General features: G+C 39.9%; 1 protein-coding gene across 3 annotated transcripts in view; it reads right to left on the bottom strand.

Annotated features, from left to right (window-relative positions):
• MYO16 (myosin XVI) overlaps positions 1-27,154 on the bottom strand; it is a 607,799-nt gene that overhangs the window by 291,564 nt on the left and 289,081 nt on the right. For all 3 annotated transcript variants that reach the window (XM_045481946.1, XM_045481930.1, XM_045481937.1), the window contains exons 11-13: positions 22,183-22,293; positions 13,457-13,522; positions 4,476-4,603 (exon numbers count right to left, since the gene is read on the bottom strand). In XM_045481946.1, coding sequence (XP_045337902.1) covers positions 4,476-4,603; positions 13,457-13,522; positions 22,183-22,293 — 305 coding nt within the window. The remainder of the gene's footprint in view (positions 1-4,475; positions 4,604-13,456; positions 13,523-22,182; positions 22,294-27,154) is intronic.

Here is a 27,154-nt window from a genome sequence, read left to right as displayed (position 1 = left end):
GACTTTGGGGGGTAGGCTCATTCTTGGAGAAAGGGTCGCAGAAGGCAGCCTTCACCCAACATGAAACACTCAACCGGTTCTTCCGCAGCATCTATTCTGAAACTGGAAACAGGTGGTGCATGGACGATGGTGAACGCAGCCGGCAGTCTGCACAGCTGGGAGGGTGTGCGGCTGCACTGGAGGTCACGTGAGTGCCTTCCCCGCTCTCGCCACTGCGCATGCTCTGTCACTCCACGTGGGGGTAGAGAGAATGATCAATTCTCTTACCTGGCCAAAATCACTAGCAATTTCAACCATCTCATAAAATCTCAAAATGGGCATATTTTATTGAAACTCTGAGTAAAATACAAGGAAATTAAAAAAAAAAAGGATACAGCACAGGGCAGGGTAGGATATCATATTGCAACTAAAAATCCTAGCATGATGTGTTCAAGAAATATCCCTTGATCTGAAAACCCAGTATATGATTAAACTAGAAACTGACGGAGGATTTTGGGCAGTGCCCATCATGGACCCATAGAAATCTGAAAGCTTATTTGAACAGCCTTGTCTGAAAAACCTGCACATGACAGAGGCAGACCTTATTCTGCTAACTTCACAAGTTACTTCTATGTTCAGCTTATAACATTAATTTGGATTTGCTCAACACACTGTTAGGATAATGGATTTTTTGTCACATGTGCTCTGACAATTAATTAAAACCATCTATCAAGGCCTTCAGAAAATTAAAGATAAGATTGATTATGGTGAACACCAGACTCTCAGTTATAACCCACGACAAAGATCTGAAAATTATTAAAAACTGTTTCTCAAGATGAAGCTTTGTGTGCTAGAGAGGCCTATAATTATCAATCAAGTGAAAAATAAAATAGAAATTTGAAAATAAAAGTTAGAAATTCCTGCTCTAGTCCTAAGTTATAGGACATGTATTCCAGGAATATTTGCATTTTGATCTCCAAATCTTAAATTATCCTTTGTAAATGCTGGTTATGAGACACAATAGACTCTTGGCTGTGATCTTTTCTTTCTTTTTTAATTTATTGTCAAGTTAGCTAACATACGGTGTAGTCTTGGCTTCAGGAGTAGATTCTCATGATTCATCACTTACATACAACACCCAGTGATCATCCCAACAAGTCCCCTCCTCAATGCCCATCACCCATTTTCCCCACCCCACCAAACCCCCCACCCACACCAACCCTGCTTGTTCTCTGTATTTAAGGGTCTCTAATGATTTGTCTTCCTCTCTGTTTGCATCTTACTTTTCCTTCCCTTTCCCTGTGGTCTTCTGTTAGGTTTCTCAAACTCCACATATGACTGAAATCATGTGATATCTGTCTTTCTCCAGCTGACTTATTTCACTTAGCCTAATACTCTGCAGTTCTATCCACGTTGTTGCAAAGGGCAACATTTCATTCTTTTTCATTGCTGAGTAGTATTCCATTGTGTGTGTCTGTGTGTGTGTGTGTGTGTGTGTATACATACATATATATATATATATATATATATATATATATGCCACATCTTTATTCATTCATCAGTTGATGGACATTTGGGCTCTTTCCATAATTTGGCTATTATTCATAGTGCTTCCCTGATCTTCTAAACAATGTATTTAGTTGAGTTCTAAACTTACTAATTTTAATGAATTAGTATAATAAATGCAGAAAGCCTTTATCGAAGTCAAGACAATCAAGGAGGTAGAGAAGCCATATAAAAACATCAATCCTGAAAGAAGAGGATGACTAAAATAGTAAGTCCCTGTGATCACACATTTGTTCTTCACTTCTTGAAACCTGAACAGGAGTGCCTGGGTGGCTCCGTTGGTTGTGTGTCCAACTTTTGATTTTGGCTCAGGTCATGATCTCATGGTTCATGAGCTCGAGCCCTGCATTGACCATGGTGGACCCTACTTGGGATTCTCTCTCTCCTTCCCTGTCTGCCCCTCCTCTGCGCGCTCTCTCTCTCTCTCTGAAAAATAAATAAATAAATAACCAAACAAACATTAAAAAAGAAAAAAACCTGAACAAGGAAAAAAGTTTTTTCAGAAAGACTGAAAGACACATGGCATTATTAGCCTTTAAAAATGTCCCAAAGAGGGACACCTGGGTGGCTCAGTCGGTTAAGCATCCGACTTCGGCTGAGGTCATGATCTTGCGGTCCGTGAGTTCGAGCCCCGCGTCGGGCTCTGTGCAGACAGCTCAGAGCCTGGAGCCTGTTTCAGATTCTGTGTCTCCCTCTCTCTCTGACCCTCCCCTGCTCATGCTCTGTCTCTCTCTCTGTCTCAGAAATAAATAAACGCTAAAATTTTTTTAAAAAAATAAATAAAAAATAAAAATAAATAAATAAATAAAAATGTCCCAAAGAAATACTAATTCTGCAGAATATTAGCAAGTCCAACTGGAAAAGCAATCCCATGAGCAAATTCATGTAGAAAGCACTGGGTTAAAGATAAATGGGTTTTTATTGAGAAGGGCACCTTTTGGGATGAGTACTGGGTGTTGTATGGAAACCAATTTGACAATAAATTTCATATTAAAAAAACGATAAACGGGTTTCTTTACTAAAAGAACTTGCTAGATATTATGAAATCTGTAGCAGGCAGACTCCCAAAGGATATGATTCTTTGGCTCCTCAGAGCTTCGCTAAGACCTATGCATTTCAAAAGAATTAAGCAGATTCAAAAGAACTTAGGAAAACCCACGGATTTGTGCCTGGCATTTTAGGGAAGGCTGGGTGGGCTGCCAGAAGCTTCCTTGAGCAGGCTGCAGGGGGCAAGCCACACACTGGTGTCTGGCTGGGAGAGTGGGGAAGCTTCGTTCATGCCCAGAAGCCAGACTATGGGCTCACATCCCACATACGGCATCCACTGGACCCTAGACTAATTAATCACCATTTACTAATTCACACTATTGGGCTCACATCCCAGATTCACTATTTACTGATCACGAGGCCCTAGACTAGTTACTCCTTATAATACACAGTCACCTGACCCATACAATAGTGATGCTAAAGCTATGGGTAAGGCAATACACGGAAAGTACCCAATGGAGGGTCTGGCACTTTGTTCTCAATACGTATCAGTTGTTACTACTGCCCACACTGTTATATACTCCCCATAATCTAATGGGTTTTTAAAAGTGTTCCCCTTTTCATCAAAGTTACACTAGAAAACCCAACAGAGCAGATAAAAATAGAATTGCTTGATTGGAGGATGGCGGAGGTCTCCCCTGCTGCCGGTGCCCCTCCCATCTGGGGACACTTCAGCACAAGTGTGAAAAAACTACTTGCATGCTACTTTGAAAATCAGAACATTGAAGTTTGCAACCACCAATCATACCCTCCACTGAACTTCTGACCAAAGTGATAATGTAAAAGTACATAAATAAGTGCATATTTAAGTATTTACATGTCTTTCGGGTTCTATGCAGTTGTCCATCTTTACTCACTTTCATTTCACTTTGAGGAGTTATGGCAAGCTTTATTCACACATTTGTTTCCAGTCAACACTACTGATTATAACTCAGGCAAAGCCATGAAGGTTACAGAAGTCCCCTCTGGTAGAATTTTCTCCTAATAAGAAACGTATTTCTTGGGACACCTGGGCAGCTCAGTCAGTTGAGCAACCGACTTTGGCTCAGGTCATGATCTCACGGTTCATGAGTTTGAGCCCTGCATCTGGCTCTGTGCTGACAGCTCAGAGCCTGGAGCCTGCTTCCGATTCTGTGTCTCCCTCTCTCTCTGTTCCTCCCCCACTCACACTCTGTCTCTCTCTCTCTCAAAAATAAAGGTTAAAAAATTTTTACAAAGAAACATAATTCTCAATGCAGATCTTGTTTTAATACCTAAATAATTTGTAATCATCAGTACATAATCACATTTCACCTCTACTCTCTACTTCTTGTGGTACTTGTGTGTATGGAGGAGTGGGGGGAAGAATTTTTGCTCTGATGTAAATCACTGTCATGAGCATCTGGTAATTTATGAGCTAATGCTACCATTATGTTTCAGTATAAAATACTTCCGGGTATATACTTTGGGTAAAATACAAGCAAACATAAATATCCAGGAGTGTGTGGGAAAGCCCACATTTGTAAGGTAATAATTTGTGTTTTGTATTTGAGCAGCACCACATTTTGTGAACCATGGTTCGCTAACAGCAGGTGCCTTTCCTTCCCCAGGGTTTCTAAGGCTTGAAAGCAAAAACACCCTGGTTCTAAGTAGTAAATCTTCCAAATGAATTGAGTTTCAGGTTAAGTTTGTTGGTATTGATTCAGCCACACTTGGGGCTATTTCTAATAACAACGATGTCTCTCCTTTGTAACGAGTCAAATGTACTTATTGCCAAGACATACTGGACTGCCGGGTGCTGAGGAAGTAAATAAACAGAAACCACGAGAAATGAGGACAGCTTGACCGCCAAGCCTCCAGCATGACGCCGAGCATCCATTCGGCCAGGCGCGGGGTGCACTCACCTGAGAATGAAGCACTGGGACCGCTGCTCCTGGAAAAGCTGGTGGAAGGCCCTCTCTGCACAGGAGAAGATGTGGGGCGGCAGGGAGGAGCAGGGCTGCCCCGAGCTGCTGAGATAAAGCTGGGAGACCTGCAAAATGTGTGGGACACAGATGTCTGTGAGAAGGCTCCAGCTCGTCTACCTCAGGACACAGTGGACTTCTTTCCAATACACAAATGTGACACAGTCTATTTTTGAATCTCATTTGTAACTACAAAACGTCTGGGAAATTATGCTCTTTCAGCACGTTTTAAGGGTTCACCATGATAAAACAGGGGCATACCCTTGATCCTGAATTACTTGGTTCACAGGTTTGAAATTATTCTGCTGTCCTTAAGCAGAGCAACTGACACAAATCCAGTTTAATAAGACACCCACGGAGTAAGCTGAACCTGGGCTAATTTACATCAAATGCAATGTCTCTCGGCGACATTTCATTTCCGTAACATAAGATAGAAAGGGTTTTTTATCCGAATTGAAAGCAGTTGCAGTTGAAACACAGAAGAATCTACAAATTTCTCAGAAAAACAAAAATTAACTTAATTTCAGTGACACAGTGATTGATGAGGATTGCCATGGTTCCGGTGTTTTTAGTCCTTTTGAGTTTCTAGTAAATTCTGCTACATTAGAATTAATCATTAAATGACACAGAGGTGTCTGAGCTATGAAGAAATAGCATACTTATTTTTTTTTATTTATTTTTTTACAAAGTAACTTCCCTGTAGCCTCAAGGATGTCAAGGTTGGGAAGTTCAGGAGAAGGTAGAGGGATGAATCCAGACAAGACAAAAGGGCCTAGAGGCTCAGTGTGCCTGTCCTGTGATGGTGGCCTGGGTCTTGGGCTCTGTGGGCATTATGTGGTGATGGGAAAGACCTGAATGAGGCACCCTGACTCGATGGTCACACTGCATCAGGAGCAATTTCCCGATTCCAATGGTGGTATGCGGGTTACACAGGTGAATGCCTTGGTTTGCACAATGTTTGGAAATGCACAAGGCATATACTCAAGGTTGATGGGACACCATGCCAGCAAATCATTTGAAAATGGTTGGGGAGAAAAAGTTGTTTGTGCTATTTATCTGCAAATTTTTCATATGTTTGAAGTTATTTAAAACCATAAGGGAAATAATTTTTTAAAATGGACTAAATGATCTGCAGCCATAAGAAATAACTGGATGAATCACACAAACACGATGTTGAGTGCAATCTATCAGACACAGAGAGAACACTCTCGATGATAAAGTATAAAAACAGGTGGAACTAATCTACACTGTTAAGAAGTCACATGACCTTGGCAAGCTACTAGTGATTGCAGAAGAGTGAGAGTGTGGCTTTTGGAGAGCCAGAAATGTTCTGGATCTGAGGGCTCATGAAAATGTATCCATCTGGACACTTATAAATCCATGAGTACTATATCTCAATAAAAACCCAAATATAAACAGCAAAACATAAAACATTTACACAAGTAAAGAGAATAATACTGTCATGATTTTGGAATAAGTAAATACAGTTCCCAAATACAAATTATAATGGGAAGGATTACTTAATATTACAACAGCACGTGACAACTGCTTTTCTACCACAAACATCAAACATACAGTAATGATGATAAAAGTCAAAGACAGAGAGGAGATTAAGCTGTGCATAGAATCCATATATTATCCATGTCTTATAAATGACTCCTACAAATATATGCCTACAAATAAAAACTGGAAATAAAATTGAAAATTGGACAAAGAATATGAACAGAAGAGAATAACTAATAAGCATGAGAAAAGATCAGTAACTCTGTTATCCAAGGAAATCCCATTTCAAACAGCAGGGTAATAGATACAAAATACTGGTAACTTTATCAATGGCACAGTAATAATAATAATAATAATAATAATAATAATAATAGGGGTGTCTAAGTGCCTCAGTCGGTTAAGCCTCCAACTCTTGATTTTGGCTCAGGTCACTATCTCTCAGTTGTGAATTCGAGCCCTGCATCGGGCTCTGTGCTGACACCTAGCAGAACCTGCTTGGAACTCCCTCTCCCTCTATCTTCTCCCCCCCCCCAAATAAATAAATAAACATTCAAAACAATAATCATAATAATAACAGTAATAATGGCTTACACTTGATGTGTGCTTGCTACTGTTCTAAGCACTTCATACTTACTCATCTAATTCTTGTAGAAATTTACAAGAAATTTACACCCTTTTTACAGGTGAGGAAACTGAAGCAAATAAGTTACTGACTTGTGCAAGGTCACATGTCTAATTAGCGGTGGGGTTGGTTTCAAAAGGAAGTTTTTGCCAGCACTAGAAAAATGCATCTGCAGTACTGAGGGTTGTTCTTGCTAACTGGAACAGTGATTTAGCAACAACTTCTAAACTGAAGAAGGTAGGCTTGACCGCGAATCTCTCTGAAGAAACTCTTGCATGTCGGCAAAAAAGCACACACAAAACAGTTCTTAGAACTCTTTTGTAAGAGCAGAAAACATGGCAATAATTAAAAATGGGTATAGGGTTTAATGGATGAATATAAGTGATTGTGTTTTAATATGATAAAATACTATAGGACATTTAGAATAAATTATCTAGATCTAAAAGTATCAATATAAAATATTTTTGAAAGCACAGTGGCTAATGAAAATTTTCTTTCTTTTTTTTTTTTTTTTGGTAAATGGATATGGTTTGTATGTCCTCTGAATGAATTAAAACAGAAAATAATGAAAAAAATAAAAAATAAAAAATGAAACAGAAAAAAATGGTATATGCAGTTTTTTTCTTGCATGTGTACAATAGGACCCCCCTTATCGACCAGTTATATGTTCCAGGACCCCCAGGGGACACCAAAAACCACAGAGAATACCAAACCCTATATACACTTTTTTTTCCTCTATGTACAGAACTATGATAAGGTTTAATGTATAAATTAGGCACAGTAAGATTACCAACAACAACTAAGAATGAAATGGAACACTTATAACAATATGCTATAATAAAAGTTGGCGGGCACCTGGATAGCTCAGTCAGTTAAGCTTCTAAGTTTGACTGAGGTCACGATCTTGCAGTTCGTGGGTTCAAGCCCCGTGTCAGGCTCTGTGCTGACATCTCAGAGCCTGGAGCCTGTTCTGGGTTCTGTGTCTCCCTCTCTGCCCCTCTCTCACTCCTGCTCTCTCTCTCTCTCTCTCTCTCAAAATAAATAAACATTTTAAAAATTTTAATAAATAAATAAATAAATAAATAAATAAATGTTGTATGAGTATGGTCTCTCTCTCAAAATAACTTCTTGTCTTGTACTCACGCTGCTTCTTGGGATGATGAGAGATGATCAAATGCCTATGTGATGAGACAAAGTGCAGTGAGTATCGCAGGCACGTGATGTAGCATCAGGCCACTACTGACTTTCTTTTTTTTTTTTTTTTTTAATTTTTTAATATGTTTTTATTTACTTTTGAAGGAGAGAGAGAGAGACAGAGCATGAGCGGGGGAGGAGCAGAGAGAGAGGGAGACACAGAATGGGAAGCAGGCTCCAACCTCTGAGCTGTCAGCACAGAGCCCGATGTGGGGCTCGAACCCACGAACTGCAAGATCGTGACCTGAGCCCAAGTCGGATGCCCAACCGACTGAGCCACCCAGGTGCCCGAGGCCACTACTGACTTTCTGATGCTACATTAGAACGAAGATCAGTCCCTGGCTGACCGTGGGTAAGTGAGACCATGGAAAGCGAAAGCTCAGATAAGAGGGGGTGATTATATGTGTGTATGTATAAAGATTAGATGAAAGGATAATAGTTTCAGGGAAGTGGTTGTCATTGCTCATGAAAAGGAATTTGCCTCTGTTGATAGCACACTACACCATCTGATCTAAGACACCATATAATTAAAACATAGCTTTATTTTCTGTACTGCACAGAAAATAAATGTTACAGTTAAACCAAGGCACGATGTGTTCTTACCACTTCTTTATAGCTGCATCCCAATCTCAGGAGAGCATTTGAACAAATACGACTTCTTTATTTGAAATAGTTTTCAAATTTTTGTATTTTTGGTTATTCCAGAATTTAAAATGGCTATCAAAACAGTTAATGATAGCGATGTATACACTAAAACTCATAAACTGACCAGGGAGTATTAGCCTAGCTGTATTTTCTTGTAGGACAAATATCTGTTCTTTTTGAACACTTGTACTAACACCATTTCACATCCCAAGTCCAACATGGGCCTGATCAAACTCTAACAGAATGCTTCCAAACTCAATCTGTAAAATCTTGCTGAGAATTTCATTAAATGTTACAAACAAGGCCAGACAGAAGAGAGCCAGGAGCATATATGACTCCTACGCCATTTCTTCAAACTACTTAGTGTCACATCTTCTATTTAGGCAAAGTTTTACGAGGCATTAAAGGCGTAATGGATCTTGGGTATCTAAGTTTTTTCATGATTAACTAATAACCTTTCTCAGATCTCTTTTCTTATAAGCCTTCTCCTTTCCATGCAGTGTTAGAGTTTACATTGTAGAATATTCCACCGCAGGTGGTAGAATATTACCACCTGGTAAGACTTAGCTTGATGCTGATTCTATGCTTTATATGTAATGTCAGTACAAAATAATAATGTCAATAATAATAATGTCAATAATTTAATAATAATATTAAATAGATAATAATTAATTCTATTTTTTCCTAGTGAAGCTTGAAGATTTTCACTGACACGGTTCTCATTTTCTGACAAGCCATGTAACCTTTAGATTGGCTACCATGGCCTTCAGCATTATTAACATTATTGCGTATTCTCATGTGGTCCAGCAAATATCATCAGCGTCAGCCACTCTCTTTCACGTGTGCCTTCTCTCTCCGCTTCACCTCATTCTCTCCCCGTCTGCATCATCTGGAAACCAGAGGATTCTGGTCGGCGGAAATTTTAAGTGCTCTGTTGTAGCTCATGGGGGACATGGCATCACGTCAGCCTCATTCATGGGTACCTCCCTGTGCTGGACTCTCTAGTTCCAATGAATAAGGTCTTTCTTTTTTAAATGAATCTTCCCTCCCTCTTTCCACCATGCACGACCCCTCTCAGTAAACTGCTGGGAGACTGCAGAATCCTGCCCCATTCGGATGTTTGAAGTCAACCACGCAGTCCCACAGCAGATGAGAGGGTCAGGCCCAGGCCCCCCAGCTGTCCGGATCCCATAACCCGTGGAACCTTCCTGACGTCAACAGCGTGACTCACAGGGGCTGTTGGCGTCACAGTATGGTATGAATAGGTCACTCTACTTGTGCGAGTGGGTTACCTACTCATTGTCTACATATCTATATATAGATGACATATTCTGAAAAAAAGGTGTTTTACAAAGGAGCACATATAATAATTAAAAAATTGCCTGAGGGCTTGGCATTTGTGCTGAGAGAAGAGTCTGTCACGCATTTTGCTCTGGGGTTAGGTGACCTGGATTTAAATTCTGTCCCTACCATCGTGGAAGGCTTTAGAAAATTTGCTAAATCCACATGAGGTTTTTATCACCTCCAAATGGAAATAATAATTCTTATACTGATTGCGTTGCCTTTTGTGATTATGTGACGACATATGTGATGACTTTTGCAGCAGGCCTGCCACGTGATGAGCCCTAGACAGCACCAGGTCTCTTTCCAGCCCCACTGATCCAGAGGCAATGAGCTCTGCTCAGTCCCTCCAGCTCCGCGCCAAACTCGAACATGCAATGGGAATATTAGGAGACCAACGGTAATCAGAATCTGAAAGCTAATGAAGCCCTAAGCCAGGCATCCCACACTAATGCCACTTTACACAGTGGGACAGCTTAATCTCACTGACAGTAGCAGCTGAAAAGAAAATGGGTACGATCATTTTTGTGCCCTTGTGTACGCAAAACCATAATTTTGAGAGATAATCTCCAGGTAGTTTATCTGGAATGGTGTCATCATTTCGTACATGGGAGATGTCCAGGTGGTAGACCTTTGGTTTATGAAGTCCATGGTAAAGGTAATGGTGAGGAATACCTGAGAAAAGCCTGATGTTGTTGCTTGAAGGGATAATTGTGTATCTGTCGCTGATGTGTTCCCCCTCAGGACGTTCACTTGTTTGCTGGTTTCCGCAATGATACAAACACCAAGATGTTCATCCTTTCTGATTACTACCTCGACAATGTGTTAGATCTGGTTCTTTAGTGGCCGCCACCTGTCTCGTCACTGTTGTCTCTCCATCCCTCCTCCCTCCTGTTCCTCCTCCCCCTTTAACTCTCCTCCTTCTTCATTGCTTTCTATTATTTTTCTCCCTCGTTCCTTTTTAAAAATGTTTATCATTTTGAGAGAGAGGGAGAGAGCACAAGCAGGGGAGGGGCAGAGAGGGAGGGAAAGAGAGAATCCCAAGCAGGTTCCGCACGGTCACAGAGCTTGCCACAGGGCTCAAACTCACAAACCATGAGGTCATAACCTGAGCCAAAATCAAGAGTTGCTTAACCAACTGAGCCACCCAGGTGCCCTTCCACCTCATTCTTAAATGTGGTATGATATGAGTCTTAGAAATCTTACAAAATGAAATACTCATGTGAATTATTCCTAATCTTGCATCCGATGTCAAATCTCAACATTATTTCAATTTAACCTCCAAAAACTTCACATATTCACCTGAATCTGGTTTTTCCTCAAAAATTTTTCTTTTCCTTCATGTTCTTTTTTGTTATGCATCCTTCTAGACCCACAAATTAAAAACCTGTGTCTCCAACAGATGCCCTTCTCTTTATTTTTTCCTCAAGCTTTTTATCAGTGCATATTTTACCTAAATATATTTATTTTCCTCTTACTTTCTATGCCAGCGTCTGTTGGAAATGATAGATATAAAGGATAATACATATAAGTTATATGTTGCATTCACCATTTTAAGTTTTAATGAACTGTTCCTGCAAAAATCTCAATATATCACATCTTGTTCCTACAATAATATAGAAATATGTTTCTTGATGTGTCTCTCCTTTCTCTATTAATGTGTATTTCTGAAAGAACTGAAAATACAGCATGATATTTGAAGGCGTAAAACTGCCACACTGTTAACACCCCAAAACAAACCACAAAGTCACAGGTTTGTTTCATTTGAGATACACTATATATTATAACATGATAAGTAATGCCATACTAAAATAATTTATTATGTTAAATTTTCCCTAATACTTAGAATTTGACCTCTAGGTCTATAGAAGCATTTAAATAAAATATATACATGTATATATTTTATTCAATTAGTTAAAACTAGCTTTTGTCTCACCAGAAGATTCTTACTGAGTCTAAGATCAAATGTAAAAACATAAATATAAGCCAGGAACAACACACTAAGTGTCAACTTTAAATAGCAGGGGTTCTCTCTCTCTCCATCTCTTAAATTGAATAATAATGAACTTATGAAAAACCAAAGATGAAGAATTCTGTAAAGCTTGTGTAAGGCAAAATAAAAAGCCCCAAATACTTATAAAAGGAAAAAGTTCAAAATATAATGTTATAACTTAAAACAACTATCCAAATTAAACTCCAAGAACTTAGAAAGAAGGAGACAACAAAAATAAAGAAGAAATCAATTATATAGAGAATAAATATACACTAGAAAAAAATTAAAAGTCAAGAGATGCTTTTCTTTGACAAGAGTAATACAATCAATAAATTCCTAGCAAATGGATTTTAAAAAGTCAGAGAAGGCCCAAATTACCAACATATGGAATGAAAATAAATCACTCAAATTCTACACACATTAAAAAAATAGGATCATGAATAATTATATGCCAAAAACTTTTGAAGATTAAATGTAAGAAACAGAATCCTTGAAAAACAAAATTACTAAAAACTGACATCAAAAGAAATAAAAACATGAGTAGTCCATATGTCTATCTAATAATCACAGGTTAATGTTACTCCTCTGGCAGAACTGCTGATCCCTCTTGTCCTGGGCTATCATGCGCTCACACAGTCAGACTGCCCAGGGCTAAGGCTGGGATTGGGCCGAGTGGAATAAGGACAGTAGGCAAGGGGCAGTGGTTTCAAAGCAACAGTGGAAGGGACTTTGGGAAGAAGGGTGGAGGTTGGGGTAGTTAGGGTGTACTCTCTTTCTCAGGAGGAGTTTTTGTAAGAATTCTTCAATGATTCCTTGGGAGCTTCAAGAAGGTGATGTCTCTATCCCTTCCCCTCTCCCTCTCCCTCTTCTCCACACTTCCTCTTGCCACCTCCCTCTCCAACTTCTCTGAGCATGTCCCTGTTTCAAGAACCTGTGTCTACTCCTCTCTTCTGTTTGTCATGTTCCTGCTCCCTACGAGGGATTCTGCTTTAACTGGAAATAGCCTTGTGAACAAAAGAGAGAGAGAGAGAGAGAGAGAGAGAGAGAGAGAGAGACAGAGCTTGCACAATGATATTTTGATCTCTTACTACTCAAAAATCATACTGTGTTTTCAGTTGCCTGGAATAATTTTCCAAAAGCAATTGCTCTTTTAATTTTGAAAGTCTCATAATTTAAAGTAGAAAGTCATTCGGAGAAATGTATAAATGCAATAATATCCTTTCTTATTCTCATGGTTCTAACATCATAGAACTTTTCTGAAAGAGGTCATGATGTTAAAATAAATACTTTACACCAACTGACCTTGAATTAGTCAGGAAGGAATGGAAAACAGAGTAACGCATTATTTAATTTTAGAAGTGTGTCTAGTGACTACAATTTTAGGAAAATTACACATTATAAGTGCAAAGGAATCTTTTGATAAAAATAACATCCCGTTCCATTTTTGTCTCAGGACAAATTAAAGTCACTATTACGCAAATATTCAGTTTAGAGTTTTCTGAGAAGTTTCTGACTTTACTTATTGTTTGCAGGTTTCTTCTCAATCCATCATTTGATATGGATAGGAACGTCTAGTGGGTGTTACCCTACATTATTAAATGGTATTCAAAATTTTATACTCACCATGGTGGAATAAATTGGAAGCTCTTTGAATGGGTTAACAAGCAAGAGGATGTCTCCAATAAAAGTCTGTTAAAAGAAAAGGATACAAGCGGTCAGTGGACTATATAAATAGGACACTTAAAATTTAAAATTATAGAATTTTTAAATCATTGTGCAAAATACAGAGAACAAATAAAAGCCGTATTTTAACATTTTGTGATCCTATGGAGAGTTTGTAAATAAAGAAACACAAAAATATAATTCAAATAAAATAAAATTGATAGGCTTGTTCCACCGACCACATAACAACTCAAATAACTGGATTCTAAGAATTTCTTTTCTTAAAGGGGCTTTGTGAGAACCAGAGTGAATAAAAAATATAACATTAAAACACATGGCAAAAAATGCTGAAGGTAATAAAGTAATGAGTTCTATGCTGCTACAGAACAATAATAAGATGCATAACGCAAATTTAAAGTACAAAAAAGCAAATATAAATAATTTGCGATTAAAAAAAGACAAGTAATGAGATATAAAGGCACAAAGAACAGATGGAATAAATAGAAACCAAATAACAAAATGACAGATTTAAACCCCAAAACATCAGTAATTACATCAAATGCAAAACTACTAAATACTCTAATTAAACGACAAAGATTATGAACTGGATTAAAGTTTTTTAAATATATAGATTAAGAAAATTAGAAAGTAAAAAGATAAAACAAGATATACCTGCAAACAATTATAACAAAAATGTGATTTAGCAATACTCAATTCATGAAAAAATAAATAAAAGTGATGAAAAGGGACATTGCACAATGATAACATGTTAAACCAATCAGGAATATATGGCAATTTAAAATTTCTGAGACTAAAATTTAGCACAAAATGCATGAAGCAAAAACAGCCGTAAGGAGAAAAATTCAACACAGTAGTGGGGATTTGTAACAATTTGTTTTAGTAACTCATGGAATAAGCAGACAGAATGTTGAAATAATTAACACGTTGACTGACTTACATACAACACTGTTAGCAAATTGCAGAATATACATTCTTTGAAATTGATCACAGACCAGTTCCACTGTATTTAAAGGACTTGAATCACACAGAGTATGTACTCTGATTATGGCAGAAATAAGACAGAGATTATCAATCGATATCTAGAAAATTACAAAATGTCTAGGAATTATACAATACATCTGCAAATAACCTATGAGCCTAAAAAGGAGCTACAATGAAAATGAGAAAATATTTTGGTTATCCCCTAATTTGTGAGATGCAACTGAAGGTATATTTAGTATGGAAATTATTGCCTGATATGGTATTTATAACGCTAGAAAAGAAGAAAAGCTGGTAATTAATGATCTAAATGTCCTTTTCAAGGAGCACATCCGATTACATCAAATTATACAGAAATAAATAATCAGTATAACAGTGGAAATTAAAAGCATAGAAACAAAAGTCAGAAGGTGGCCTTTTGAACAATGTAATGAAATGGTGAGCACCCTAACAAGACTTCGGAAACAAGAGAAAATGCACAAGCTACTAGTATCCAAAATACGACATTACTACAGACAGTATAGACATGAAAACAGATGAAGAGATATTAGGAATCATACTTTAGTCACTGTGGCTGGATATTTAGATAATGTGATAATGTGACAACAATCCACCATCTTACCAAAACGAACACAATAAGATATAGAATGTCTCACGACTTTATTTTTCTGAAAAAGAACTTTGAATCTCTAAGACACCTTTCCACCAAGAAAATTTAAACTTCACTGATGAATTCTTCCCAACATCAATGAACAAGATAAATGTTACACAAATTATTTTAGAATATAACAGAAAAGGAACGCCATTACATTTAAGAGGCCTGCATAAACTTGGTATTACACACCTAACTAGTATATTCAAAGAAAGGAAATTTACAGGCTTCTCTTTCATTAAGTACATGCAAAAATCGTGAACAAAATATTGACAAATTAAATCCAGTAATACATTCAGCAGATAATCTGTTTCAACCAAGTAGGCTTTATTCTAGTAATGCAAGGTTGGCTTCATATTAGAAAACCAACTGTCACAATTTATAATGCTAAAGAAGTAGGGATGCCTGGGTGGCTCAGTCAGTTGGGCAGCTGAATTCAGCTCGGGTCATGATCTCACAGTCTGAGTTTGAGCCTTGTGTTGGGCTCTGTGCTGACAGCTCAGAGCCTAGAGCCTGCTTCAGATTCTGTGTCTCCCTCTCTCTCTGCCCCTCCCCTGCTTATTCTCTGTCTCTTTATTAAAAAATAATACATACTAAAAAAATGTTTCCAATACTAAAGAGTAAAGAATAAAAGCCATATGATCATCTCAATAAATGTCAGAAAACATTTAATAGTATTCGATGCCCACTCCTGACTGAAAATAATAATAACTTTGAAAAGTATTAATATAAGGAAGTTAATCAAATAACATTCAACTAGATCTATGGCAGGGTTACTGCAAACAACGTGCTTAATGATAAAACATCGAAAGCTTTGCCCTGGGATCCAAAACGAGGTAGGGATGCCTAATATTGTCACTTCCAGTCATCTTTCTATTAAGAGTACCATCCCATGAAATAAAATAAGAAAAGAAAGTAAGGACGCTATCAAGATTTAAAAGAAAAAAATAGAAGCCATTATCTACATACCATATAACGGTATGTGCTGAAAATCCCAAAGAATCTCCATATAAATCCATGTTTGCATACGAATTTAGCAAGATTGGCAGATAAAATATGCATATTACAATCGAATTATATCTCCATATTTGTCATAAACAATAAGAAAATGAAATTCCCTTGTTATTTTCAAAAAGAAAATAACATTTATTATAGCATTATAGCATCAAAACTTGAAAAATGCCCAGAAACAGATATAATATAAAGGGTCAAGAGTTCTACACCAAAAATTTAAAAATGTTCCAGAGAAATGAAACACAACCAAAAGAAGGATATTAACCTTCCATGATATATAGAAGACTTCCATGTGTTAAGATCTATCATACTGCCATAGTGATTAAGGTCTTTCAGTCCTGGTTTAGACACAAATGGATCCATCCATACAACAGAACATGGATTCTCGAGACAGACCCACTCCCCATGGTCATCTTGTTACGACAGTGGGGAAACACTACTCTGGACACTTCTCTTGCACCACTGTGAAATCACTTCCACCCTAGTAACATACCTTAAATGTTAAAGTTAACACAATCAAACTGCCAGAAGAAATACAGGAAACTAGCCTCGGCCAAATTTTATGACCAAGGCCAAATTTTCTTAAGTGGGACACAAAAAAACACTCAACGTAAAGAATTTTGTGAAAATTGCAAACTTCTATTCTGCACACCTATTCCACAGACCTATTCGAAGACGAAAATGGAAGCCGCCAACTGGGAGAAAATGCTCACAACATGTACATCTAACAAAGAAAGAATATTCTGAATATATACAAATCCCTACATATTGATAAGAAAAAGTAACACGACCCATTCATGTTTAAATGCCGGTATAACTGAACGGTCATGTCCTGAGCCAAAATGGCCAAGTGAGCAACACACACCTACAGGTCACCATCATCAGGGAGTGGGAAGACGTGAGCTCAAACCACAATGAGATAGCAGACACCTGCCAAGATGGCCAGAATCCGTAAAAACTAACAGTACAACAGATAAGACTGAGTATGCTGTGGGTGGGCAGGGTGTGGAATCCTGAGCTGTGTGGTGGGTAAGCACTCTGAAACAAAGTATTTGGGTGTGTCTACAAGGCTGAATGTCCCTGTGATGCTGCCATTCCCGTGCTGGGTTAACACCCTGCGAACAAAGCTCTACGTGGCCCCCACAGAAATACATACTCATATTCGCACGTTGCCAAAAAAGGCATCAGGATGGTTTCTAACAGTGTGATCCACCCAAGTCACATAATTGTAATGGTATATTTCGAAACCAAAAAGTGGAGACAACTCAAGGGTTCCTCAACCGTAGAGTAAATACATAAATTAGGATATATTCATACAGCAGCTTATTTTACAGAAAAATGGGTAGCTATTGCTGCCAGCAACAAGATAGATGATTATCAGAAATATAACAATGAATGAAAGTTGACAGAGGCAGAAGAGAACACCCTGGATGATTCCCTTTAGAGAAAGAGAGAAAAAAAATACAAAATGAATCTGTAGCTACATACACGCCGAAATCTTTTTTTTTAAGTTTTTTTAATGTTTATTTACTCTTGAGAGAGAGAGACAGAGCGTGAGCGGGGGAGGCGCAGAGAGAGAGGGAGACACAGAATCTGAAGCAGGCTCCAGGCTCCGAGCTGTCAGCACAGAGCCCGACACGGGGCTCGAACTCACAAACCATGAGATCATGACTTGAGCCGATGTCAGACGCTTAACCAACTGAGCCACCCAGGAGCCCTGATACGCACCAAAATCTCTTTAATGATTAGGGTCAACTGGGGAAGGTGCTGCTTATATTTCATTTCTTTATGAAGCTGCTGGTTACTTGAGCCTGTTCACCAGCTGAAAATTCATGATGCCATACACCCGTCACAAGTTGTGCCCTAGTCTCTCTACGTGCTGTGATGCAATCCAACATTGACTTAGAAGGCTTGGCCACTGTGTTACAGCCACGTACAGGAGAAAAGAAAAGGGAAATGATTGCCCCAAAGGGGAAGCTTTACAGTGAAGTATCTGAAAATTGCTCAGAAAAATGAAGAATAAGAGATCGAGGGAGAATTGGGAAATGTGCTAGGGAAAGAAAAACGAGGAACTAAAAAAAAATCAAAACACTTCTAAGTTGCATTTTTCTATTGATATATAATTTTTACTTTGGTCTGATTATTGAAAGTATTTGAGACTGCCTTTGCAAATATATTTTGTGATAAACAAAAACATTGTTCAGAAAAATGTGATCTGAATGTCAGCGATAGATTCCCAGAGTATGAGCTTGTATAAACCTATGCCACATTCTCAAGAGGCTCTGTTGATGGAAGGGAATGTTATAAAATGTTTTTTTAATTTAGAAACCTACAGATTTCCTTCACCTCACCTTTCTAAAATATCACTTTTTCTTTTTAAGAGAAAGAGTGTGAGCAGGGGAGAGGGGCAGAGGGAGAAGAGAAGAGAGAATCTAAAGCAGGCTCCAGGCTCAGCACAGAGCCCAACAGGGGCTTGATCCCATAACCTTGGGATCATGGCCTGAGCTGAAATCAAGAGTCAGATGCTCAACCTACTGAGCCACACAGGTGCCCCTTACTTTTTTTTTTTTTTAATAGCTCACTTCTAGTGCACCTGAGTGGCTCAGTTGGTTAAGCGTCCAACTTCGGCTCAGGTCATGATCTCACGGTTTGTGGGTTCGAGTCCCGCGTCGGGCTCTGTGCTGACAGCTCAGAGTCTGGTTCCTGCTTCGGATTCTGTGTCTCCCTCTCTCTCTGCCCTTCCCCTGGCTCGTGCTCTGTCTCTGTCTCAAAAATAAATAAAACATTAAAATAATAAAAAACAAATAAATAGGTCACTTCTGTTAAGTGTTCACAAGGATCTATAATAGATTGAGTGGAAGGACATGGAATGACATGGTAGGTACTGCATATGGTGGGTGAGGCTTCAGATACAGGCTGGGGGGCAGTGCCAGCTTGGGGAAAACGAGCCTGTCTACAGAATTTCCAATGTTCTCCAAGCTAGACAGACTTCAACTTCTGACACAAGCTAGCCTCTTGAGCTGCTCTTAACAAAAAAACAAAACAAAACAAAAAAAAACCTGCTACATCCCACGGGGTTGCCTAGAGGGGAATGTTCAGTCAGTGGCTCAGGTGAGCCAGGCCGCCTACCTGGCTAACCAGATGTTACAGGAGCCTGTGTTTATTTTGTGGGGTTCTTTCATTATGAGTCTTGAGTCCTACCAGTGTGTTTATAAAAAGAATAAAGAGAATATTGCTTCCATGTTTATCTGCCATCCACAAAGAAATCTGACTGCATGAGAGAGAAAGAAAGAAAGAAAGAAAGAAAGAAAGAAAGAAAGAAAGAAAGAAAAAAGAAAAGAGAAACCTACAGATTGTTTTGAAAGATCACCTTATATAACCAGTCAGACTACAGCAAAAAGAGGAAACTCCTGGTTAAACAATTAATTCTGCTGACATGTGTTATGTTGGCACTGATGGGCCATTAGCAGTGGGGGTCCATTCTGCATATATTTTGAAAGGAAGGTTGCTGAGATTTGCATGAAAGCGCAACTTGGGACATGGAAGAAAGACTAGTACCAACACCGAAACTAGGCACTTTGGGCTGAAAGCTGGAGGAGGAATAAAAGGGGCAGGGAGGGGGGAGGCATGCAGGGAGCGTGGTGGGGGTGTGTGCGGGGTGGGGGGGCAGGTCACATGACCAACTCTGAATACAACATCCGCTGAAACCAGGGTTTCTGTATTTGTGGCAAGGAAACTTCCATTTCCAATTCATCATGGACTGATACTTTTGTAAAACATAATAAAAATGAATTCCTGTAAATGTGACATTGGAAAAGACAAAGACATACAAAGCACAAGCCTGGATTCTTTTCAGATTCAACAGAAGGAAATGAAACCATCAAATTGCTATAAGAGGTTCTAAATGCTTACTCTCCCTGCAGAACGGTAATAAAAAGCTCATACACCCAATGGTTCACAGGATACTTTGAAAATCACTTGTTATTATTCAATCAATAATGTTGAAATTGCTTGTCTACCCATTAAAGGAGAGTTCCAATAACATAACTTAGAGCACTCATCACAAAATTGATCCCAGACGATTTAGCTCTTCAATATTTCAGGTATGGAAAGGAAGAAAATCACGTCTCACACGGTGGCAAATTTATATTTTATGTGAGCTTGAACAAAGCAGGGAATATTAATTCTGATGGTCCAGAGAGAAAGAGAAACCCAGTGAGCAGAGAGAGTCTAAGAAGAGGGTCCCGTGTCGGGAGGAGCTGATAAACAGCAGGAAATACCTGTCACTTGCGATTGTAAAGTGCTTGACCAGGCCTCACAGTGAGTAAAATCAGCATGGGTCCTATTCTCACTGAGCCAGAGCCCCACACAGCACCCAAAGATCAATCAAGGGACCGGTAAGGTATAAAATCACAAGCAGTCACAAGAAAGATCCATCACAACTTTATCTGGGGAGGTTTCCTTGAAGACTGAAGAACTTTTGAGGGGCAGTTTGTGAAGCTAAGTGTTTATTTCATGGGGTAGAGAGAGAAACTTAGGGGAAAGCAAAACAGGCCGAGAAAAATCCTTGGTGTAGACAGGAAGGCAGCTGCTGGAGGCCAAGAGCATCAACGCTTAGTGTCCGGGGGCCGGATCGTGAATGAAGATTGTAGCTGTCCTCCCATGAAAAACGAGAAGCCACAGAGAAGTCAAAGAACGGGGGTTTCAAGATTACACTGGTTCATTACAAAAATTACTCTAGCTCCTTGTGAGGTCAGGTGGAGAGGGAATAAGTTTGTCTCTGGACGGCTGGGAGGCGGTTGGGGAAGAGAGGACAGTGGCCTTGATGAGAACGGTGACCGCCAAGAAGTAGACTAAGTGGGTATCGGGGAGACAGAGGCACTTGAGAAGCATGAAGGAAACACAGAAATCCAAAACAGTTCAAGCAATGGTCTTCTGGCAATATAATTAAGAAGTCAAAAGGAGGAAGTTGTGGTAGAAGAGAAGAAATCAGCACAATGCTAGAAAAGGTGACGGAACGGAATAACAACAATACACAAATCACAAGAGTAACAGGGGCCAAGGTCATCAGGTTTCCCCACTTTATGCCAATGACGTAATTCCCTTCATTTTGATAGAAGCATTTAATTTTACGTGTATTTGCAGAGGCGGCCGATTCATCCAAGCGTTAAGAGGCTGCACTGAATTTGCGTAGGTTAATCAGCACCTGGCGATTTATGACTGGTAAGGAAATCTCAGGCTTCACATTTACATGAAAATTACTTAATCAATTTCTCGGTAGACCAGGAGAAAAAGGGGGTTATCAAAAAGGGATAGCAGATATGGGCATAATCAGATTTCCCTACAGACATTCTGATTGAACTGCTATGAGTTGAACACAACAAATTCAAGGACAGAGAGAGTCGGACAGAGACAGAGACTGAGATTACATGGGGTCTAAATTGTTCTGTGTATTGGAAGAAATAACACATATAAACCAGGGCAGAACCACAGCAAATTAATTCTCCATGCCGTTTGTCAACTGTGTCATATATTCATATCCTGTTATCAGAGATGGGCGTATAAAGTATTTACTTTACAGACAAAGCATTTCCTGATAACTGAGAGGGACAATAGTTTCTCTTTTCACGCACACTGACCTGAGGAGTCAACTCTACCTCCTCAGCTTTCTTTTCCAGATCGGGCAGGCTATGTAGAACACAGGAAACAAACGGCATTTTGATAAGTGACTTGAAGATCCTTCTGTTTCTAGGAAGATCTTCTTCCACAGCAAACTTGACAACCGGAAAGCTGTCTACCCACAGGGTATTACCTTTCACTTAACAACTCTGAAATTTGGATCTCTGCTGAACCTGCCTTGGAACTCAATCAGAATGAACCCGAACTCGGAGAAATCCACCTTAAGCTGTCAGCATGCCCAGAGACAACACTAAGCCCTTTACCTGTAATATCTGCAGCACTGAAGGGTAAACACTGGCAGCAAGACAAAGGCAGTGCAAAAGGCAATTTCAAGGGCACTTACATATATCTGATTGTTCCCAAAGCGTTTCTGAATTTCATAAAGCAGGCTGCCATCATTCAGCTCACTGAGAGTCGCTAGGTCATCACTGGGAGCAGGAGGCATCAGCTTGACCTGGGGAAAAACATAAGTGAGATCAATTCTAATTGCTTTCCAATCAACTTTCTTCACAGCTGGATGTCCCAGTTTCAATTACATGTCAAAGGTTTAAAGGCCACGTGAGCCTGAAACCGCTATTAAAAGATGAAATGGTTCACTTCCAAGGAACAAAAAATTCAACAGCCACAGAGAAACGTATTCAGATGAGAATTTCGGTCCTGTGCCCGTGAGTGTGCACGCACGCTCACACACACACACTGATACGAGCACCCCCCGTGTTAACCTTACGTCCCGCAAAGGCATTAGTCTGTCAAAATTATTTCAGCATGTTGATTTTAAATGTAGACACCTGAGTCCTCTGTAAGTCAAGAAGCTGAAAAGCTCACATATTTGCAGCGTTTTCCAAAGCTAAAGCAAAAATTTTCATATTACCGTTGTTGGCGTGGTGAAGGAAACAGTGTGCCTGGAATTTACTTTCTGCATGCATGTAGGAGGAGGCCAGATTTTGAAAGAAGACTCCAGAATCTTGGCTTGGGATCTTTATTCTTTTCTACATTACACTTACAACGAAAGTAGCTGTGAGATTAAGATAATTCTGCCATCAAGAAAAAAATGCCTCCCTATTCAATTTCATGGAAAGTGACAGAGTTAAAAAAAAAAAAAAAAAACAAAACACCTGGGAAACATTTCAATTAAAAAAGCGATGAATTTGAATTTGGATTAAATGTAAATCTATCATTTATGAGTTAAGAATAGACAATTTTTTTGTAATGTTTATTTATTTATTTTAAGAGACAGGGAGAAGGGGCATGTGTGAACAGCGGAGAGGCAGAGAGAGAGAGAATCCCAAGCAAGCTCCACACTCAGTGGGAAGCCCAGCACGGGGCTTGATCTCAGGACTGTGAGATCACGACCTGAGCCGAGATCAAGAGTCAGACCCTCAAGTGACTGAGCCACCCAGGTGCCCCACGAATGGACAATGTAAGACACTCGATCTACTATGACAGCTTTGGTTTTCTTTTGTCAAAACACAGGGGAGCCAAAGAACAAGAATATTGTTATTAATGCCTCTGAGGGCTCGTGGGTGCCCATAGCAAATTTTTAACAGCAGCAAGTTTACTTCCCTTATTTGTGTTCGTGTTTGTATTCTCTAATTGCATTTGCAGTTTGTATTTATAATTGCATTACAAATTTTATTATCGTATGCACCACTGTTACATAATTTGAACTTAAATATTACTGCTTATCAGCTAAATGTCTATGGCACTGACAATTACAAGTCACTGCCCTCCCAGACTGCTTATAATCCTAATGTATTAATAATGGAAACTCAAATTCTTTACTGGGAATCTCAAATGGTCAGAAGAGTGGTTTGTTTTTTCTTCCAGTTAGGAGGGTGTCATGGCCGTGGGCTCTGGTATTTGAGACACCACCATTTGGGAAAATAGCAAATACCCTATCCAATATGTATTAAAAATGTATTAAAAATTAATTTGTGGGGCACCTGGGTGGCTCAGTCGGTTAAGTGTCCGGCTTCAGCTCGGGTCATGATCTCACGGTGTGTGAGTTCGAGCCCCGCGTCAGGCTCTGTGCTGACAGCTCGGAGCCTGGAGCCTGCTTCGGATTCTGTGTCTCCTTCTCTCTCTGCCCCTCCCCCACTTGTGCTCTGTCTCTTTCTGTCTCTCAAAACTAAATAAATGTAAAAAAAAATTAATTTGTAAAATATTCCAGACCTCATAAATGTCAAGAACAAGCCTCTCCTTGCCCCCCAATATTCCCAACAGAGCCAACACCTTGGGTTTATTTTCTCTGCTTTTCTAGCATTTAAAAGAAATATGCCTCAAAATACCTTTCAGAATTAACCTGAAATTAAGGTGCATATAACATAGTCTTATTCAACTTAGTTGACTAGTTAATTTTAATTAGTTAGAGGCATAGCTTTAAGACTTTGATACTTTCACAAGTACTTACTTAAATAGTTGAGTGGCATCCAAAAGCTGGTACTTGTGCTGATAAAAATAGAAGTCATAATGTTCCACAACCCCCAGTATTTTCTGGGTTGTCAAAATCAGTTTTGGGATTGTGTGATATCTGTGTGTGTTTTGTTTTGTTTTTTTTTAACACGATACACTTAGTTCTACTTTGAAGAGTCTCATAATCCGAAAATGCTGCCAGGTAAGTAACTAGAAATGTGCTTGACGTATGCTGTGTCAGTCAGGCTCATTTGGGTAAAAATCTTACGTACTGATTTGAGCTTCCCCACCTTAAATGCTGGAAACTGAAGCACATTAAGAGACCGACTGCGCGCGCGCGCGCGCGTGTGTGTGTGTGTGTGTGTGTGTGTGTTGCCTCAAGTTTTTATTTATTTTGAGAGAGAGAGAGAGCACGCACAAGCTGGGGAGGGACAGAGAGAGAAGAAAAGACAGAGGATCACAAGCAGGCACCTTGCTGTCACTGCAGAGCCTGACATGGGGCTCAGACTCACGAATCATGAGCTCGTGACCTGAGTTGAAACCAAGAGTTGGATGCTTAACCAACTGAGCCACCCAGGCTCCCTTACATTGATTATTTTTGTATTCAATGGGATGAACGGGTTGAAATCTCAGTGGTGTATCTTCCTGGAATGTGAACATTTTTCTTCCCTAACATTACTAAGTCACTTTCTTTTTTTTTTTTTTTTTTTTCTTTTTGGGATAGAGAGAGACAGAGCATGAACGTGGGAGGGGCAGAGAGAGAGGGAGACACAGAATCGGAAACAGGCTCCAGGCTCTGAGCCATCAGCCCAGAGCCCGACGCGGGGCTCGAACTCACGGACCGCGAGATCGTGACCTGGCTGAAGTCGGACGCTTAACCGACTGCGCCACCCAGGCGCCCCACTAAGTCACTTTCAATCCTCTTTCGTACTAGGAAAGATAATGATGGGTCCCTCATTGGAGGTTGTGAGAATTAGTTTGCATGAAGGCCCCGCAAGGTGCCTGCTCTGTGGATAAGTGGGGGTGGGGGGGTACATTGTTACACAGTTAGTAAAACATCTAGAGAGGGCCGTGAGCACCAAAGATAAACTTTCTGCCAACTTCCCTGAGGACTGCCTTTGGAGGGAGGAGGGAGGAGGCATTTGTAGAGGGCTCTGGGCCAATCTCTGTGGCTCTCAGCAAAGACACTCATCTTTCACCTGCTTTAAAAATTGGAGTTCTTTTTCATATATCCCTTTATGGGGAAGGATCTGCTGTGAAATAATAATTTTAAAAAGTTTGAAATTCAGTGATGTGCTCCTTAATCGGTAGATGTAGAACTTAAGGCCCAGAGAAGCCACACGGTTTCCCTGGGGTCACACAGCTGAGCGGTCAGAAGTGGAAGCCGGGACAATAACCATTAGGTAACAGCGGAGAAAGCCTAGCAGATAATGAATCAATCTGACAACGTATATTCAATAGTTTGCCTTTCGTTTTCTTGCTCCCTGGCCCGTAGCCAGGCACCTTGTTCGAGGTTTAGTACAAAGAGGGAGATAAGGGATGAGGTCTTTTACCTCAGTGTTTACGGTTTGCAGGGGGAAAAGTGAGGGTGGTAAGTAAGAAATCACAATGCGGAAAAGCGCTAGGAGGGAAAACAGGATGCTCTGAAAAGTGACCAAGTGCACTTGGGCTGGGATGGTCTCAGAAGTCCTCTCTGAGGAAAGCGCGGCAAAGCTGAAACAGGACATAACTGCGGGAGGCCGTCCCATGGGGTGTGGGAGAAGACGGGCAGGGAGAGGGGAGGAGGGGGTAAGAGTCAGAAAGTCAGAAAGCCCCCTGGAAGGCGCCTGTGGGCTGCAGGGTGGGAGGAAACAGGGCAGGTGGTGGTGCAGGAGGAGACGGGGGCATGGGACAGGGATGGGTGGCAGAGGAGGGGAGCCCCAGAACTGCACTGGATTTGTTACCTGGGACCCATGTACAAAAGATCAAAGGTTTAGGGGCGCCTGGGTGGCACAGTTGGTTAAGTGTCCGACTTCGGCTCAGGTCATGATCTCATGGTTCACGGGTTTGAGCCCCGTGTCAGGCTCTGTGCAGACAGCTCAGAGCCTGGAGCCAGAGACACAGATTCTGTGTCTCCCTCTTTCTCTGCCCCTCCCTGCTCACACTCTGTCTCTCTGTCTCAAAAATAAACACTAAAAAAAAAACCAAATTTCAAAAGATCAAAGGTTTGCTTATACTGAAAGATACCTGCACTGGGTTACAGGGTCACTGGCTCAAGTGTTTGCCCTTAGACATGAAAGGAACTCAGAAAATAACCACAAATGGACAAGTATGTGTTTCCAAGAAATAAAGACTCCTGGCAAAAGTCTTTATATAGAGAGAAGCATAAAAGGAAACTTTCATTATCAACTTAGGGATGGAGGTAAATATCTTTTCTTTCCAGTGATTTTGCAATCATTTCCTAAAAGTATCATAATGCACACATGTACATAGACACAGATATTCACCCCCCAAAACAGGTATGTATGTGTGTGTATATAGACACACTTTATACACACACATGAACACACACATATATACGTATTCATGCATCTACATGATATGATACAAGACAATAATGGGTTGCAATAAGTTTGAACAATACAAAAATAAGACAAAAGTCTCCATCAAGTTAGCATCCATATTTAACTCCCACACCATCATAAAAAGGAGACAAATCAAAAGCGAGATTTTTTTCTTTAGAAGAAACGGTTTACGTTTCTAAGATAAGAAACTTCCTCTTACAGCCATAGCTCTAACAAGCTCAATGCGGACTTCCGGGTGTATGTTTAGAAAGCGCATGCAGAGTATGAACGGAAGCCCGACATTTGTTCTGACAAGCCCGAAAGAGCTATTGCAGACATCCGTTGGTATTTTTGTGGATT

This window comes from Leopardus geoffroyi, chromosome A1 (assembly GCF_018350155.1).
Source record: "Leopardus geoffroyi isolate Oge1 chromosome A1, O.geoffroyi_Oge1_pat1.0, whole genome shotgun sequence".
Lineage (NCBI taxonomy): Eukaryota > Metazoa > Chordata > Mammalia > Carnivora > Felidae > Leopardus > Leopardus geoffroyi.
This window is presented reverse-complemented; position numbering and strand designations above follow the sequence as displayed.